Source organism: Nannospalax galili, unplaced genomic scaffold (assembly GCF_000622305.1).
Source record: "Nannospalax galili isolate Female #2095 unplaced genomic scaffold, S.galili_v1.0 scaffold126, whole genome shotgun sequence".
Taxonomy (NCBI): Eukaryota; Metazoa; Chordata; class Mammalia; order Rodentia; family Spalacidae; genus Nannospalax; species Nannospalax galili.
Window position 1 is genome coordinate 130,977 of NW_008355275.1, and position 18,305 is coordinate 149,281.

At 51.2% G+C, this 18,305-nt stretch overlaps 1 protein-coding gene across 2 annotated transcripts in view; it reads right to left on the minus strand.

Annotated features, from left to right (window-relative positions):
• Positions 1 to 2,618: 2,618 nt before the first annotated feature.
• Positions 2,619 to 18,305, minus strand: part of Abtb2 (ankyrin repeat and BTB domain containing 2) — a 179,447-nt gene continuing 163,760 nt past the window's right edge. Inside the window, exons 6-17 of one of the 2 annotated variants that reach the window (XM_008852359.3) lie at positions 17,612 to 17,701; positions 16,642 to 16,743; positions 15,018 to 15,114; positions 14,480 to 14,615; positions 13,184 to 13,413; positions 11,574 to 11,752; positions 11,087 to 11,192; positions 10,797 to 10,899; positions 9,832 to 9,922; positions 5,452 to 5,520; positions 4,732 to 4,845; positions 2,619 to 4,020 (exon numbers count right to left, since the gene is read on the minus strand). In XM_008852359.3, the coding sequence (XP_008850581.1) occupies positions 3,823 to 4,020; positions 4,732 to 4,845; positions 5,452 to 5,520; positions 9,832 to 9,922; positions 10,797 to 10,899; positions 11,087 to 11,192; positions 11,574 to 11,752; positions 13,184 to 13,413; positions 14,480 to 14,615; positions 15,018 to 15,114; positions 16,642 to 16,743; positions 17,612 to 17,701 (1,515 nt within the window). In that variant the 3' untranslated portion in view covers positions 2,619 to 3,822. The other variant, XM_029555696.1, reaches the window with a different exon arrangement.

An 18,305-nucleotide genomic window follows, 5' to 3' on the forward strand; every position in this document is an offset into this window, starting at 1 on the left:
AATAGAATATGGCATGTGACTACTCTGCCTGTGCCCCAGGTCCACATCTGTCATAATTTCGTGGTAGTGATGGCACCTACATACCTGCCCAGTGCTGAGTAATACAGTGTCTTAGGATAAGGCGCTTCACTTGCCTGAGATAGCCTTTTGTACGTAAAAGGAAGTGAATGTCCCATATGTCTTGTATAGTCCAGGGCCTTTTCAAAGCATGTCTTGCTAAACAAGTCTGCATTTTGTGTCGCCATCTTGAATCTCCTTCAGACCTGAAAGGGCATGCCTCTCTCAGACCTTACCATCTGGCCCCCAGACAGAGTGACATCTGTAAAGCTCTGCTATCCCAGGAGATGTCACTTGCATATTGACGTCAGATGAGCCAGCTCTGTATGCTGTCACCAGGATGGGGAAGGAAGGGGCTGTGAGACTTGGACAAAGAGGGTTCCTCCCTGGTCTCCCCACCCCCAGGCCAGGAGGGACTGCTGCCTGCCTGCCCCAGGGCTCCCACTGCTCATCTGGTCCTGGCAGCCCCAGAGGACACTGGAGTGGCCAGGAGACACAAAGGGGGTTGCTGAAGATAGGGGAGGTGGAGGGGCAGGAATAAGTGATTGACACTTTGGAAAAAGTAGGCTCATTATCTAAGGCCATTACAACCCAGCAGTCAGTGCATGGGCCTGGAGAGGGGGCAGGGCTAGAACACCCTTGAGCCTAAATGGGAGTTCAGACTGGAGAGAAGGGGTCTCCTGGGATTCTATAAACTGCTTAATCATAGGAATTGTGCAACGGGGCCTTTTTGGCTTCCTGGCCCTTCATCTGCATGGAGGACTTCCAGTGAGGGCAGTACCAGGCACAGTACAGAGGGCATAGCATCAGATAAAGGGAGGCCAAGCCTTGGAGAGGCAGTCTGTGTTCACTTTGGTGGCTCAGGATTGGTCTGGTGCTTACTCTCTTTTCTGTCCCTGTGTACATAGCTAATACTTCAGGCCTGGCAACCCAAGGACTCCTGAAAGAAGTCAACTTGGCTCTTTCCTGTCTAGCTGCTAGAAGCCTGAAGCTGACAGCATGGTGGCAGTCTCATGATCTTGAGTAGTTGCCCCAGACTATGAAGAGGTTCAGGGTAAGTGATCAAATAAGCTCAATGTCTTAGTTCCTGAAAAGAGGAGTATTTTTCCTCCCAATAAATGTGTGCATGTGTGTATGTGTGTGTGTGAGACAATGTGGGTACTACATGCACTTGTGTATGTGCAGGCTAGAGGAGGACGTGGGGTTCTCTACCACTCTACTTTATTCCATTGAGACAGTCTCTTACTGACCCTGAAGCTAGGCTCTGACCCTCCTGTCCCTGCCCCCAGTACTGGGTTTACAGGGGTGTTTGTATTCATACTCAGCTTTTTACTAGGTGTTGGGATTGAACTCAGATCCTCACTTGTGCAGCAAATGCTCTTACCCACTCTAGCCCCAAGAATAACATTTTTAAAAAATGAATATTTTAGCTTTAAAAAGAGCCTACTATATACAGGCCCAGGGCAACCCCCCTTTTTAATATCCCTATCCTCTCCCTGCAGAAGAACAACTATTGGCTCAGTCTGGAGCCAGACAGTAACCAGAACTGCCTTTTAGGCTAGGAACTGCTCTGCTGGAGCTGGAGGGGCCAGACACAAACCTTTAAAGGATGGACATTCCAGGCCTCTAACATTCTTCCACCTTCACAGGGACTTCAGTACAAGATGGTGCCGAGGGGTGCATCTCCTTCCTGTGGCCCCTAGAGGGCACTGTGGTGCATATGCACACGACTCCCTCACTCTGCTGGGTCTAGGGTCCCAGACTGGGCCTCAAGCTACTCCTTTTGGCCCCCACCACATCAAAGCCAGGAAATGGGCCTTTCCTGGAACTGGTTCCTGGAGGTCTTGGCCACCTCCCAACTAGAGTCTCAGGGTATTACTAAATGGTAGCCACTCTGGATTGGTTTCCCATTGATCTTAGCAAGAAGGGGAGCATAGTCATTTATTCAAAGACAGGCTCTCATTAGCTCAGGCTAGCCTTGAACTCCTGATCCTCCTGCTTCTACCTCCTGAGTGCTAGGATTACAGGCATTTGCCAGTAATGCTTCTAACATATCCAGTTAGAAGGAGAGCATGTTAACAACTGTTATATACCTAAAACTACAATAGGTCCTATACTCTTGGAGCCCAAGCTACTGGCTAGACATACTCCCTTGTCTCTACCAGGGTCCCATGGTGGGGCAGATAGCTGCCCCCAAGGGTGAGTGCTTCCCATTAGGCCATGGAGAGTGTGACTGGGTACAGGTTTATAAGCACCTAACTAGCTTCCTCATCCCATCCTTCCCAGGGAAACGCCTGGGCCACATGGTCAGCAAAAGCCCAATGGTACATACAGGCTTAAAAAATTCTCATCTCATTTTGCAGGGGAGGAAAGTGGACCATGGAAGGACAGAGTCAGACTGAAGTCCCAGGGAGATAAGTGGCTGGCCACACATAGTTACACTAGGGAGTCTTCCTGCCTAGTGGCATAGACTCAGCTCTAGGTTCACCATTATCCCACTGCCTCCTCTCCAGCCCCAAACTCTCCTTGGAGTAATTCTGTACCAGGAACAGAGGCCAAGGTCATTGTTAATCAGTATTTATTGTCGATAAAACCATAGTACATTTACAATAAGTGACATTAAGGTATAGTTACAGTATCATACAATATTACAGCAATAAAATCCCACCTACTCCTCTGTACATCCAGCACAAGCAGCTAGTTGAAAATATTTTCCAGGATTGCAAGCCCTGGGGGGCTTTTCAAAGTAATCGAAGATACACTTCTGAAATGTCCCGGGCTTTTGATGAATAAATAGTTTCTAAGGTAGGTGTTCTTGATGCTGTCCCAGTGTCTGGTTCCATAAACAGGCCAGGGGGTGGGGAACCAAGACTTCAAGGGCAGGAGGGGAGGTGACATAGGAAAGAGCCTTTTCTAACCTAGCCCCTCTCTCCCATCAATGCCCTGTCCTGAGTCACAGATCCCAGTGACAAGTGTGCCCTGCTCTCCAGTCCTGAGTTAAAGAAACCTTGCACTTGAGAGACCCTGAAGGCGCTGCTGCCTGAGCCCACAGAGGCAGTCTAGAGCTAGGCCTGAGGTCCCAGAATCCACCTCTTTACTTTGGCTCCTAGCTGTAGCAGCACAAACTTGTGCCCTCCTGTTACTACGTGGTACCCCCTTGCACCCTAAGCTTGGGGTGCAAGTCAGTAGTCCTGAAGGGAGGGCCAGTGGAGGCCCAGTCTTCACAGACATGAGCAGACTAAAAGCAGCCAGGGCCGCCAGAACTTTCAAAGGCACAGCCTAGAGGACAGGATCTGAGTAGCCTTTTCTCTGTGGCATTTAGGAAAACAAATACCAGCTATTGCATTCAGTGGCCCGGGGCTCAGGAGACATTCTCTGCATTCATATGGATGCCCACGCTTCTAACAGTCCCAGTCAGGCTGGGTAGAGTTGGAACTGAGGTGGATCCAGACCTGCCACTGAGTCACTGGTGGGGAGAGGGCACAGGGTGGCCCCCAAGGTGCAAACCATGGGCTGGGTGAAGAAAGGGTCACCTAGTCACACCCTTTTGCCAGTTACTAGTGGAGAGGGCTTAGGGCATCTCTGCCCACCCAAGGATCAGTCAACACCATAGAGTATCAGGGAGCAGCCATAAGCAACCCCATGAGTCTAGCTCCAAGAGGGCTGACAGCCTGTCTCCCAATGGGCAGACCCTAGTGGCTCTGCTCTTGCAAGGTCTTAGCAGCCTTTGCACACCCACAGATGGCAGCCACCCTCCAACCCACCTCACACCCGAGATGTGACATAGACAGAATGCACACGCTCAGCGAGGGTGCTCTGCAGGTCCTGCAGTGGGTCCAGGCCCTGCACTTTGCTGCTGCGGCCATAGATGAGCTGCCGGAAGGCATCCTGCTCCAGCAGGGCCTTCATGTGCTTGAGGAAGAAGCCTTCACAGAACAGGGCCAGCTCTGGGGCATTGTGGATCTGTGGACAGGGAGAGAAGTAAGGCCCACGGCTGAATCTGTCTCAACCTTCAGTGTTACCTACCCATTGCAAGGCTCAGCTTAAGCCTCACCTGGCCCCAGAGAGGTATTTCCTATCTGCTTCTTGAGGCCACCTCTCCCCAATCTGAGTTCCTTCTGTGAGTATCTGCCGGGAATACCAGGTTCAATTCTCAGTCGTGCCACTAAGAATACTACTGAAATTCATGATCCCCATTCGGGCCCAGGAAAGGAAGTGATGGTAGGATCCTGAGAACCTTGTCAAGCTAGCTATGGACTGGCTTCCATTAGTTTACAAGCAATCAACAACCTTAGGTGGGAATGGCACAGTTTTTGTACTTGCGAAAGAGACTTGTGGTTTGTATGGTGAAGAGAGGAAGTAGAGAGGCCAGGAGGATGCAGCTGCCCAAGACAGGGACAAGGGTGGAGGAGTGGGGACAGTGAAGATGGAGTGGAGAGACTGCTGCTGTGCTCTAGAGGTGGCCTAGATGTGGGAGATGGTTCAAAATTAACTGACTTCTGGTCTAAGGTCTGAGCCAATGACAGTGTCACGTCGGGCAGTAGTGACTCAGGCTCCTGTGGGAGGCTCAGCCCGCCACTGCTCCCCAGGTCTGGTCAACCTGTTGTCACAGTGCTGGGGTCCTGTGGGGAGTAGAGTGTGTTGGGGAGGGGGTGGGCATTCCCTGACCCTTACCTTGGCATATTTGTAGGTGTTGACAGCACTCTCCACACTGAGGGTCTGGGAGCACAGGATCTCACAGTGCCGCTGCAGGGCGTCCAACTGGAATAGGTTGGCAGCTGACAGCAGCTGGTAAGGAGTCAAAGCAGGCCTTGGGTATTGGTGGCCAGGTCTGTGGCCCAGACCTCACGAAACTCAAAACTTCCTAAGAACTGAGGCCCAGCCCACCTACCAGTCCAATCTGAGGGAAGAGATGGTAGCTTTGACCTGTTTCTGCTCTTGGCTATCTTGAAGGATGAGGCACAGGTTGGGTGACAGGTGTGGGCTGGGATTTCTGACCCCAAGAGATCTTGAGCTGCAAGTTACATGGCTCACTCCCATGAGCTTCTGAGCCATTTGCTCTGGTCAGTGAGTCGATGAGCAGCAGGTGAGCAGATGACCCAGCCACTGTCTGGTCCTCTTAGACTGAACCATCCCTGTCAAGTTGTACCTTTCTAACCATAGGCATGACCCAGAAAGCTGGGCTCAGAGGTATGGCCAATTTCTGGTCTCTAAGAACTGCCCTTACTGTCAAGTGGGAGGACCCCACAGCGACCTCTGAGGCCACCTTCCTCCTCTGAGCCCCTCTAAATGCTGTATGTTTCTGAGAGCAGGGCTGAGACCTGCAGAGGTTTGGAGCTCCAGAGCCACAGTGTGAAGGGAGGGGGCACATGGTGCATTGTGCTCTGTTCTTACCTCCAGGATGTCAGCCGTGGGGATTTCCATGGATTCTGTTCCTCCATAATAGAGATACTGCATCAGCATCTGCTGGGAAGAAGCCCTGTGTCAGTGCCACCTAGATGTGCTGCATAAGTCCACACCTGACTTGGAGTGCTACCCACCTGATCCCCTTGGGCCCCTGAGCTGCCCTCTGTGGTCCTCCATCTTCCTCCACACTCCTCTACTGATGCTGAGACTCTCAAATGCAGCTGTCTCCAGAATGTGGCCTCTAGAGCTGACTCTTGAGATCCTCTCTTGACTCCCTGGCTATATGATGAGCTCCTGCCCATGTAGTGGTTTCCCTTTCCCTGTGATAGCCACTGGAGCCCAATGGGGAAGGTGACTTACTTCCTGATCCCACAGCAGGGCTCTCCTGCCGCACCAGGCTGCTTGCTGTTCCTTTTGTCTAAATTCTACATATGAACCACATATGGGGGTAACATGCTTGTAATCCCAGCATTCAGGAGGTTGAGGCAGAATTGCCTGAATTTGAGGCCCAGCCTCAGCTACATAATGCCTGAATTACCAGGCCAGCTAGGGATACTAGCAAGATCCTATCTCAAATGAAGCAAAACAAAATGCCAAAATAAATTCTACATATGGCCAGGCATGGTGGTACAAGCCTGTGATCCCAGCACCCAGAAACTGGAACTGAAGCAAGAGGATGGCAAGTTCAAGGCCTATCTGGACTACATAGTGAAAATCCTATCTCAAAAGCAAAACAAGTCTGTGTGGAGCTGGGAAGGGGCGAGTGTCAGGGGGACAACTGTCTAAGCAGCTATCCTCAGGAGGCCACATCGTGACATCTTGGCAGATCTGTTCCCCCAGAAAGGAAGTGCTCACTTTGCTGCCTGGCCAAGACCTGCCTGGAGCTCTCAGGAAGGGGGTGCTGGGATCCCACGGGAGAGCCCAGGAATGGGCAGCTACAGCTACATTGAGTTCTGAGGTTTACATTAAAAATGCTGCCATTACCTTGGAGCCTGGTGAGGTTCCCAGTTGGAAAAAGAAAAACAATTCTCTTTGGTTGGCTGAAGAAATAGCCCCAGCAAGGTGCTGGCAGGCGTGTGAGTAAACAAGGCTCCAGCCTGCACAGTCAGGCTCTGTTAGGACTGGCCCTCAGGCTGGAGAGGCACCAGAGGGTCTAGGAGAAAGCCTGACAGCTCTGCCAGAGACAGGATGGCAACAGAGCCAGGTACTGGCAGGCTCCCACTGTGCAGCCAGGCTCCCAGGCCTCTGTATACAGCCACTGCAGTGGCTCAGTAAGGTCTGTCCTCATGAGTGTTGTGTGTCCCAGATAGGTCTGGGTTCTTTACCCACCTATTTCCACCCCCCACCCCACCCCCGTCAATAGGAAAAGTCTCGGACGTGGGACTTCCCTTGCCCAGAGTTGGGACTGAGGCCGACCAGCTCTTCTACAATGTGGCTCAGTGACAGGAGTGCTTGCCTAGCATGCAGAAGGCCATAGATTTAACCCCAAGTACCAATAAAAGAGAAATCTTGATTTCTTGTGTTAATTACATGTTGAAAAAGCATTTAGGCTATGTTCGAGGACATATGTTAAAACTAGACAGTACTGCTTAGAGCTCCTCAGGCCTCTCCTACATCCTCTAGACAACAGAGGGAGGTCTCCTCCCTCCCTCTGGAATCAGTGATATAACTGGGACTTCTCTGAGGCTCCACACTTTGCTAGGGCACTCTGATCCTGGGTTGATGGTCTTAGGCTGAGCCCTCCACGGTACCACAGAAATTGGGTTCATCTGAGATGATGCCCACACAGAACGTCAGTGTTCTGGGCCCCAGGGGACCCATGAAGTAAGACAGGTGGGTGTCCTGGGCCAATTCTAAACCAGCAGCACTGGGCAAGCAGACCAGGGCTAACATTTCCCTGTTTATGCTCATCAGGAGCTGACAGCCTATCCTGGCACAGGTGACCTTCCTGGCCCCATGACTGAACCATACACGTCTCTCTAGTACTCTCTACCAATCTTTGCTGCTTTCTAGGACCATCCTGCTTTTGACACCTCTCTACCTCAGTTGTCAGTCATCTGAACTTTGGACTTCTTGGCTAAACAAGTTTCTAAAGCTGCCCCTCTCCAGGGAGTGTGTGGATCCAGTGATGAGAGAAGGGGAGGTGCCACTCAGAACCCTGGGTCTCTCCTCCTGGCCCCAGCGCCATCAGTCTCGGTCTCAGGTCCCCTTGGCTTCCTAACTATGCTTCTATCTAGTAGCAGAGCTCTCATCAAATCTCTTCCTCACCTTTCGGAGTGGCTGTCACCTCAGCTGTATAACCTCCAGCAAGTTATTCAACTTCTCTAACCCTTCCTCTACTTTGGACTGTGCTGTGAGGCTTAAATGATGAGTGGGTGAAGCACTTAGAATCATGTCTAAGGAAGTATCAGTGCTGGGCTGATGAGATGGCTCAGCCTGTAAAAGGTACCTGCTGGCAACTCTGATGACCTGAGTTTGATCACTGAGACCCACACGGTGGATCTTCTTAAAGACTAGCACCTCTTGTAGAGGACTTGGGTTTGGTTGGTTCTCAACACCCACATGGTGGCTTAAAACTGTAACTTCAGTTCCAAGGGATCTGACGCCTTCTGGCCTCTGTAGGTACTAGGCATGCATACGGTACACTTATACACATGGGGGCAAAACATAAAATACATATAAAATAAAATTTTTTTAAAAGACAGTGGTGGGACTGGAGAGATGGCTCGGTGGTTAAGAGCACTGACTGCTTTTGCAGAGGACCCGGGTTTGATTCCTAGTACCCACATGGTGGCAACAAACTGTCCTTAACCCCAAGGGAATATGATTTTTTTTTTTTTTTTGGTCTTTTTGAGACAGGGTCTCCCTGTAGCCCCAGCTGTCCTGGAACTCACTATGTAGACCAGGCTGGCCATGAACTCAGAGATCTGCCTACCTCTGCCTCCCAAGCGCTGGGACTAAAGGCATGTGCCACCACGCCTGGCTGAAATCCTCTTCTGACCTCCACAGCATTGCATGACATGGGTGCACTTACTTACATGCAGGCAATACACTTATACACATAAAATTTTAAAAAATTAAATTAAATTTAAAAAAAAAGACAGGAGTCTCGTGTCCTGGGCTAAAGTTTAAGCCTTCGTGCTGGGTTCCGTTTGGGCAGCTGAAAATTCATTTCTGGTGATTCTGATTTGAACATGCTATGGATTCTGACTTTTGGGATGCTGTATGTATATTGTCTGAATCCTGCTAACTGGCCCTTGATGCACAGTTTGGTTTATCACCTTTCCAGGAAGTGCCCACCTCTGTGGTGGCTAGAGCCATGTGTTCCCCAATAAAAATCTGGAATTTCAGTCTTCTCTTGTTGAGGGTGCTGTGCCTTCTTAATTCACAGTGCCCCAAAGTGGCTAATGCTAAACCAGTAACCAAAGGGAGCAGGTAAGGAATTAGCTTTTTACATTTGGGGGGCTATTTTGTGGGTCTCATGCTGTAATTCAGCTTGGTCTTGAGCTCTAGAGCCTCCTGCCTCAGCCTACAATTGCTGGGATTATAAGTGAATGCCATAACAACTGGCCCTAAGCATGGTGGCGCAGAGGGCCAGCCATTTTAGACGGTGGTTCCCTGAACTTCTAGGACAGCCAGGTGATTCTGTGATCTCTCCCATGTGATCTTAAGCCCCTTCAGGATAAGGCAAGGCCTAGCACCATCCAGCTGCTGCCTCTGGGCCTCTGTCCGGTCACAGCCCTGAGCATGGACTGCCTCTAACACACATACTTGGAGATCTGCAAGTCTCACTTTCTGGAAAGGACCTCAGCTAAGACCACAGCCAGAACTCCAGATCCTCTTCATGCACCCTAAAATTTTCATTGCTCAGCCTCATACATGAGCTGGGGCCTGTATAGGCAGGATGGTCTCCTCACACTCTTCCTACATAGAGGGTAGGGCTGGGGTTGATGCCTGCATCAGCCTTGCCCTATGACCTTGGGTACACAGCCCACCCAGGCATTCTGTGAGGATATTGGGTCTAAGGCTGGAGGCCTGTACCACTACATTTCCAGCAAGTTCTTGGGCTCATGCCAGAGCCAGGACCCACACACCAAATGGTTAGCGTATGTTCATCCTTCATGTCTATGTGCAGGTTGCTTGGACCATGAAGGCAGGCTCTGAAGCCCTAGCTCCAGGGAAAGTCTGGAAGGCTCCCTTGTGACCACTGACTTGGTAACTCACACAGGATCCAGAGGACAGAGTGTAATATCATGACTGACTCACTGCTTTCTCTAAGCTCAGATGGACAAGGCCCAAAGGGGGTAGCAGGGAGGCTGTGCAGAAGGACTTCCTTCTGGGAAGAGGGTGAGCTTGAGGCCCACACACCTGAAAGATATGGTACTTCATGTCACTGATCTCGATGGTTTTGCTGCTGTCCCCATCTTGCTCTGATTTATTGGTCATTAATGTCTTGAACCTGGAGCAAGGAGACAAGACAGGGCTTGAATGTGACTTGTTCTATTGCTGTGGCACCATCTATTATTTGACCAGCTTCTGGTAGACAGAGCACTTTAAAAATGAGTGCCCCGTTCCCCAAATAACTTTTAGCAAGTGACATTTTACATCATCCTAGGCTGACAGCTGGGCCCAGCCCCATTCCAACTTCACCACCCCTCCCCTGAAGCCTGTGGTTAGAACATTGGCTTTAATTCCAGAATACTCTTGTGTTCTGATCAGCAGCAACAGCAGTTCAGCAGAAACAAGACCCCTCAGAACTTCCTCTTGCTCGGGGTTCCACTCCGGCTGTACTGTGTCTAGCACACTTGGTGCTCTTGTGGCAGGTAGGAGTTGTAGGGCCCCCTTGGTCACTTTTCTCCAGCACGGTCACCTTGTTGTATAGCTATCCTTTTCCAAAGTAAATGAAATAAGGCTCAGGAAGTAAATAAAACTGACAATTCTCAGGGAGCTCCTGAAATTTATAAAATTCCCAAGGACCTTCCCCACGTTATAGAAGCAGTAATAACTGCCAGGGAGAAGAGACTGGCCAGTGGAGCTGCCTGCAAGTCACACAGGGAGCTCTGGGGATGCAGCTTTCTTGCACCATGCTGGGGCTTTTGCCTTTGAGACATCTATGTTCCTATCAGTAACCCTTTACTCACTCCTGTAAGTAACCCCAATAAACTCACTGGTTTACTAAGCTAGACTTGGGTGCAATCATTTCTTTGGTCTGTCATTAGTGCCCTATCTGGAGTGAATATATGTGCTCACATCTCAGGAAAACTCACAACATCCCTCAAATCTAATAGGACGGCCCAGTGCCCTGACTCCAGGGCTGTTGTGAGGCTGCCTACCTGTTAGAAGCTGTCACCAGTAGGACTTTGTGTGCATAAAACAGCTTTCCCTCCACCAGGAAAGTTACATCTGACATCTCCTTGTTGTTCAGAAAGTGAGGGTCTGTGGACAGAAGAGACAGTGGCAGAGTGTGTGTTTCTAAGAGAGCTGGGGCTAGGAATGGGGCAGAAGACAAAAGCAAGGGATAGAGAAACCGAGGCCAGGGCCTTCCACTTGGAAGTAGAAAAGGAGGACAGAGTGAGGGGGAGAGAGGGAAGAGGGACAAGCCTGAGCGGGGTCAGGCCCGCACCTAGCCTGGCCGGCAGGGTCTTCCGGATCTCCGGGATGCTGGGGATGGGGCTGCTGCCATAGCAGTGCGTGAAGATGGCGGCCAGCTGCTGAAGGACGGAGTCGTTCTGTGGGGAGAGGTGGAAAGGGCCGTCAGCTCGCGCTCTGCGGCTGTTTATAGCTACATCAGGCTTGTTTCAAAGTCCAGGCCAGGAATGGAGCAGCCACTGCCTTTTGTTTTTGAAAGCTCTGGCTGGGCGAAGAGGCCTGTCTCTTCATCTGTGATTCTCCAAATGGCTGTTTTGGCCTGGCTCCAGCCCAGACATAGCCATGGCCTCCGCCCTGGACAGCCAGGCAGTGCAAGTCTGGGTACTGGGGTGAGTATCTGTCCATGTGCCTGTGTCTGTCCATGGGTGAGGGAATGTCTGTGCTTATGAGTCTACATGGCTGTCCGGGGTCTGGAACCAGGGGCTCTGTGACCTCAGCCAGGGCTGCTGGGCCCTACTCACTTTGCTGGTCTTGAGGATGTCGAACATGAGTTGCAAGCCCTCGGTCACAAGCTCCTCATTATACTCCTCCTCCTTGATGGAGTTGAAGTCCCTCAGGAGGCTCTGTACCACTGAGTACCGTGACTGCGAGAAGGAGGTCCGCAGAGACTCGATCCAGATATGCAGCTTCCAAGGGACACCTGGCCAGGGAGAAGGGCAGGTGTCATTTGCCTCTCAGTAAAGCCCAGTCCCTAGACTTTCCTTGGTGTTGGGCTCTCCTTTGATGCACTGGAGGCCCTCCCTCACCACTGAGTGCTTCATGTGTCTCAGCAGAGCCTGTGTGTGAAGCCTGAATTCACTCTACCAGGCCCAGCTGGCAAGGCCCAGAGGCTTCAGCTTCTGTCAGATGTCATGGAAGAAAGCCTTCATCCAAGTGAGAGCCCACTGGTTGTTGGCCACTAGAATTATTTTCTGGGAAGGACTCATTAATTCTGGAGGAATGACCAGGTAGAATTGGGTCCCAGAAAATATTCAGGGCATTCAAGGACACAAGGTTCCCTTCCTGTGTCCCATCATGAAGGGGTACCATCATCTAGCTCAGTGATAGGTCTGTGCACATTGAGGCATATGAGTATTTACCAAGTTCTCTGGGCTGAGTCAATGGGGCCACAGAGCAACTTAAAGCTACTGTGTGAAGTTCATGACAACCAGTAATATGCCTGGTAATTAATGATAGCCTCTTACCCCCCCCCCCCCCCCCCCACATTCCCCCCCCCCCCCCCGCCAAGCTGGATTGTGCATTAAAAAAGACCCAGTGGCATTTTCCAGGGATACAATGATGTGTCTGGGGTTTATTATCTATAGGTGGGAGAGATGTCCCCCACTGACAGCAAAGGCTTGCCTCAGTTTTGATGGCTAGGCCCAGAGGGCTGCTTATTTGACCCCACAATAGCAATACTGCTGTCATGGACAGGTGCTCACAGTGGGCACCATGTCATGTGCTTTAGGTGACAACATTGCATTCTTAGTTGAGGATCATCAGCACTAAACACAGAGAATTAGAAAGTGAGACTTGGAGAGATCAAGTGGTGTGCAGCTAATGTAGGATCTGGTCCAAGTCTGTTAAACTGGTTGGCCTATTTGGAACACACAAAAGTTCATGGACCCTAGGACCAAAATGTTGGCTGAGCAACTGGATATGCTGACTCCTCTGTGATCTTCAGGGTTCTGTGAGGAAGATTCTGAGTAATCCATGTCCCTATGACTAGAGAGGGTGGGCCTGAGACAAGGCTGGGGCTGGGACTTTAGGATCAGGGGAGTGACTATGTTCATGTGCACGTGTGTAGAAGTGTGTGTGTGTGTGTGTGTGTGTACATGTGCATTTAAAAAATTTTATGGGTATATGTGTTTTGCCTGTATGTAAGTACATCACATGTATGCAATGCCTGTGGAGACCAGAAGGTGTTGGGTCCCCTGGAAATGGAGTTAGAGCCTTTTGTGAGTAGCCATGTGGGTGCTGAGAACTGAGTCCAGGTCCTCTGCAAGAGCAGCCACTGCTCTTAACTGCTGAGCCATCTCTCCAGCCCCACATGTGCATTTCTGTGCAAATGTGCACAACTGTACTGTCTTACCCAGTGCTCTCAGCTCCATGGTGATGTCTACGTAGCCGTGCTCAGCGCTGTAGTACATGGCCTCCTGCAGGGCCTTTGTGCGGGTCCGGCTCAGCCGCACAGGCCCCTCGCTGCTGCTACCCTGACTCGATGTGTCGCTTTCCTCTACCCCCTCGGCCAGGATCTCCTCCAGAGACAGCACATCTGCTTTGGCCTGCTGTGGCTGAGTCAGGAGCTTCCTTAACACGTTCCTGCAGTCCCAGGGATGAAATAAAAGGAGGCCTGAGGTTCCCCAAAAGGATGGGCAGTTCCATCTGAGCTGCCTTTTAGAGCCCTATGGCCAAAATGCGGTGCATCAGGGCAGCTGAGTGCTCCCAGCAGTCCCCATCTTGGGGCACATGGAAAAGCCAGGGATCCCACTCTTCTGCTGTCATGGTATTATTGAGGAATCATAAGCTCTGTGTTCCTGGCCATGTGATTTCTGAGCCCTAGTTGCTTTGCCACCTTAAGACAGGGTGACAGCTAGTGTGAGCCTGATGTGGAGGCATCAGATGCACACAAGGTTGGTCATGGCCATTCCTCCTCAGCAGCCTACCCCACACTGAACAAATCCAGCAGTCACTTGCTGCTCTCCTCCCATGCTTGAATGGAGCAAGTATGGGGTCAAAGGCTGCAGAATGGTTCAGGTACAGGTGCTGTGGAGTGAGACACAGCAGAAATGCAAGTCTAGTGATGAGAAGAGCTCCCTGTTCCCCAAACTGCAAGTTAGCATCCTGCCTGCCAGCTTTCCTTTTCTGTCCTTTTTCCTGCCCTCTAGTAACTTCTTGTTTCTCTTTGCCCCACTCAGTACTGCCTAATAGCTCTGGCAAGTCTGCCATATGTTCCTGGAGTTGCCAGCAGCCTCTTCATGGCTGGCCCAAGTGCTGCATGGGAGCCCTGGGGTTACCCTGACACCATCATGGGCCCTGAAGAACTACCACCAACTTCAAGGAAGAATGCGGTCCTAAGTGGCCCTAGTGGCTACAGCAGTAACTGTCTACTGGAAAGGGATGAGCTGCTCCAGCATGGGAGACGCAGGCCGTGTCAGTGTGCCAGGACCCAGCTGTGGGGCCCTCTAAGCAGCTTTCCCAGTGTCTCCAGGTCTCCAAAGTCTCGGGCCTTCATGCTGGCCACATCTTTCTGGCTGACACACACTGAGGCCCTGGTTTCAAGAAAGGTTACTAGGCCTAGCTCTTCTGCTGCCACTGGACCCTCAGGTCTGTGGTAGCATAACTCGGTATCCCAGGTTACATGGGGTAGACATCCTGGGGCTGGTACCTGTGGCCATGGGCGGCTGAGTGGCTGAAGCAGTTCATGTCTTCATGGAGGGAAGAAGCCATGCCATTGGCTTCCAGCATGCTAAGGAGAGGGTCAGCACCCCTGCTCAGCAGTAAGCTGACCAGCTCGTAGTTCCCTGAAAGGCAAAGTGGCTAAGTTTGATGGCAGCTGATGGCAGGGATACCAAGGTGCAAGACAGGGCAAAGGGGTCTCCAAGCACTGAAACTTGGAATAAGTGGGGGCAAGTCCATGGTCACAACATGTAACAGAGATGATGAAGTGGAGGTGAGTGGGAAATGAGAGGGAGAAGGTGGCTGTGTCCTGTTACCAGGAGTGTGCCTGGGTCTTCTAGAGGGAAGGGCTCCCTGCCCTACCAGATCCCATTTGGACCCCATGTTCAGCACAACACTGGTGGATGAAATGGCCTGGGTGGGGTGGAGAATCTTAAGGGTTCCCAAAGGCAGCATGCAGCCTGGTGATAAGTCCAGAGCCTCATGGCAATGCGAAGTCTTGTTAGACAAGGTAGTGGTATACCTACCTGCTGCAGATGCCAGCTGCAAGGGTGTCTCAGCATAGCTGTCCTCCCCGCTGTTCACTGCTGAGCCCTCTACATGGGCACCAGCATCCAGCAGCAGCTGTTAGGTACAGGGAGAAGGTACCACTCAGCACCACAATTCTCTCCAGACATGTGACCAAGAAATAGCTGACACTGGCAGTTGAGGAATTGTAGGCTCAGAACACCTGGTTACCCTCAGGATTCTACATTTCTTATTTCTTTTTTGGTCTTTTTGAGACAGGGTCTCCCTGTAGCCCCAGCTGGCCTGGAACTCACTATGTAGACCAGGCTGGCCTCGAACTCACAGAGATCTGCTCGGCTCTGCCTTCTGAGTGCTGGGATTAAAGGCATGTGCAACCATGCCTGGCTAGGATTCTACATTTCAAGAATCTTCATCTCTATTCCTGTGGCCTTACACCCAAGCCCCTAAGCTGTGACTACCTTGGAGCTATCTCTCTCTTTCCAACACTTCTCCACCAATTAGTACCAAATCAGGGACTTTCTGGAGAACTCATACAGATGAGCAGAACATAGCAGATGTTAGAAAGTGAGAGATATACTGCTGGTCAATGACTGGTGAGTGACCTGAGCCAAGGCTTTCTCATCCGCAAAATGGGGAGGAAGGCCTGCCTTGTAGCATTGCTGAGATTAAATGACAGCTCACTGAAGGCTCATGACCAGCAGCTTTTGTGCTCCTCATAGGAGAGGCTCAGTAGCTACTTAGGTTGCTAAGGAGTGGGGCCAGGTGGAATGTCACAGGCTGGCCAGGAGAGCAAGTGGCCTCTCCTTATACCAACAAGTCTAGGGAACAGATGGGAAGGGGTTAACTGATACCAAGGGCTCTGCCTTGGGGCAGAGGTGCTGCTTGTATTCTGCTGTGGAGGGGCTCACTCTGCACATTCCCAGGCTCTTGAAGACACACCTTCACAAATCTCTGCCAACCCCTCCCTGGCGACCAGGAATGAGAAGCCCAGGTGAGCACACAGCTCCCCTGTAGGGTGTGGAGCACAGGGACAATCTACATCTGCTGGAGACTTGTCAGTCAGAAACCAGCTGTGCCCACTGCCCAATGGGGGTGGAGACCTGCCTGCTGGATGAAACTGGGCACCAGGCCAGGCCAGCCCAGGGCAGAGCCTGCAAGCCCAGCCTGGGCTAAGGCTGTAACTCTGCTCAAATCCCTAGGAGGGCAATAACTGTAAAGCAGGCTTGGTGTAGTTGCTAGTTGGGCATCAACCACATACAGAGCCCTGGCTGTAGGCTAGGGCTGTGCTGACTGCCACAAGTAACCCTGACTGCACTGCCCTCAGAGGCCTTGGACTCTTGCAGAGGAGGAGGGCATTCTATCAACCCTAGTATGGATTTCTGTGAAGGCCCACAGACCTCAGTGACCTGAGGACCTGGGAGTTAAGTGGCATGTTGCTGGTGCCCTTACTGCCCTCACAATTCTACAAGTATCCTTACTCTCTTCTCTGAGGCAAGTCAGGCCTGAGGCAGTGCCTCTGGCTCTCTGATGAGGCTGCTGCTCCCTTGTGGGGGGCTGGGAGTAAGCACAGGGCCCAGCACACCTGGGAAGCTGAGACAATCTTCACATCTGGAAAGAGCTCACCTGCACTACAGAGATGTGTCCATGTAGCACTGCAAACGTCAGCGAGGTCCAGTGCCTGCTGTCTGGGTGGATGGAGGGGTGCCTGGGAGAGTTGCTTGGAACCTGGAAAACACAACATATGATCACTATTTTCTGGACAGGTGACATTCTAGTGCAGATGATACAGTTACCTTAGTAAGGGGGTACCTTGCAAGGATGGTCAAATTAACTGAAGTATTATTTACATTTGCTTCATAATGTCTCCTAGGAGACATGACCAAAAGGAAAGAGTAGGTGTTCAATTAGTGATGTCTATGCTGGGCAAAAGAAGGCAGAAGAGTAGTACTTTATACACCAGAGGCAGGCAGACATAGGGACAGCTGGGGATTAGCCTGGTAAAAGAGGACAAGGGCTATAAAAACAGAATCATGGCCATTTTCTCCACTCATCTTCCTCTCTGTCCAAATCTGGAGGATTTGCTTTGATCACCCCATCTCTCTTTTTCTAGGCTTGTTTGTAATTTTAATTAATTTAAAATTTTCTGTATGTGCTTATTTGCACATATGTGTACCACATGCATGCAGTGCCTGCATAGGTCAGAAGAGGGTGTTGGGTCCCCTGGAACAGGAGTTATAGACAGTTGTGAGTTGCCATGTGGGTACTGAGAACTGAACCTGGGCCTCTCTCTGCAAGAGCAGCAAGTGCTCTTAATTGTGGTGTCATCTCTCTAGTCCCTGGGCTTGTTTTTAAGATGGAGTTTCCCTATGTACCCCAGGCTAGCCTCAAACTTGAGATCCTCCTGCCACAACCTCCAGAGTGTAGGATTACATGTGTCACCATGCCATGGCTCTTTGCTTTGTTTTTTGTGCACATTTCTAGCCTAGTGAGGCATATCTATTGTGTATGTCTAAAACATCACACCTAGCCTGGCCGCTAGAGACCTTGGGGTGGCCACTCACTGGGTGAAGGCTTGGGGAAAGAGTTTTCTTACCTGGATGTCCAAGTTTGCCCCAGCATCAATCAACATCTGGACCATGGCTTCATCTCCAGCAGCACAGGCATACATCAGTGGTGTCATACCCTGTGGGAATCAAAGGTAGATGCTGAATTGTCAGGAACAGAACACAACATCACACATCCCATGGGCCTCTGTCCAGCTACTCCTCATAAGCTGTCCTATGCTCAACCTCCCCCTCCCCCTGCACCCCTGCCCCCCCCAAGGGACACTGGAAGGCATTCCCATAAGCACCATGGACAGCAGTGGGGTAGAAAGTACAAGCCTTGCAGCCAAAAGCCATCAAAGCCACCTCTGCTGAGGGGACTATGTGCTGGATAGCTTTAGTATCAACTTGACACACCTGGGGTTGAGGGAGCCTCAGTCGGGGAATTGCCTCTATTGGACTGGCCTGTGGCCATGTCTGAAGGGCATCTTCTTGATGAGTGATGTGGGAGGGCCCAGCCCACTGTGGGTGGTGCCACCCCTGGGCAGGTGGGCCTGTGTTGCATAAGAAAGCAGGCTGAGCAGGGGCCAAGGGAGCAAGCCTGTAAGCAGCATTCCTCCATGGCCTGTGCTCCAGCTCCTGCCCCCAGGTTCCTGCCCTGAGTTCCTACCTTGGGCCCCCTGATGAACTGCATGCGACCTGGGAGATGTAAGACAAATAAACCCTTTCCTCCCCAAGTTGGTA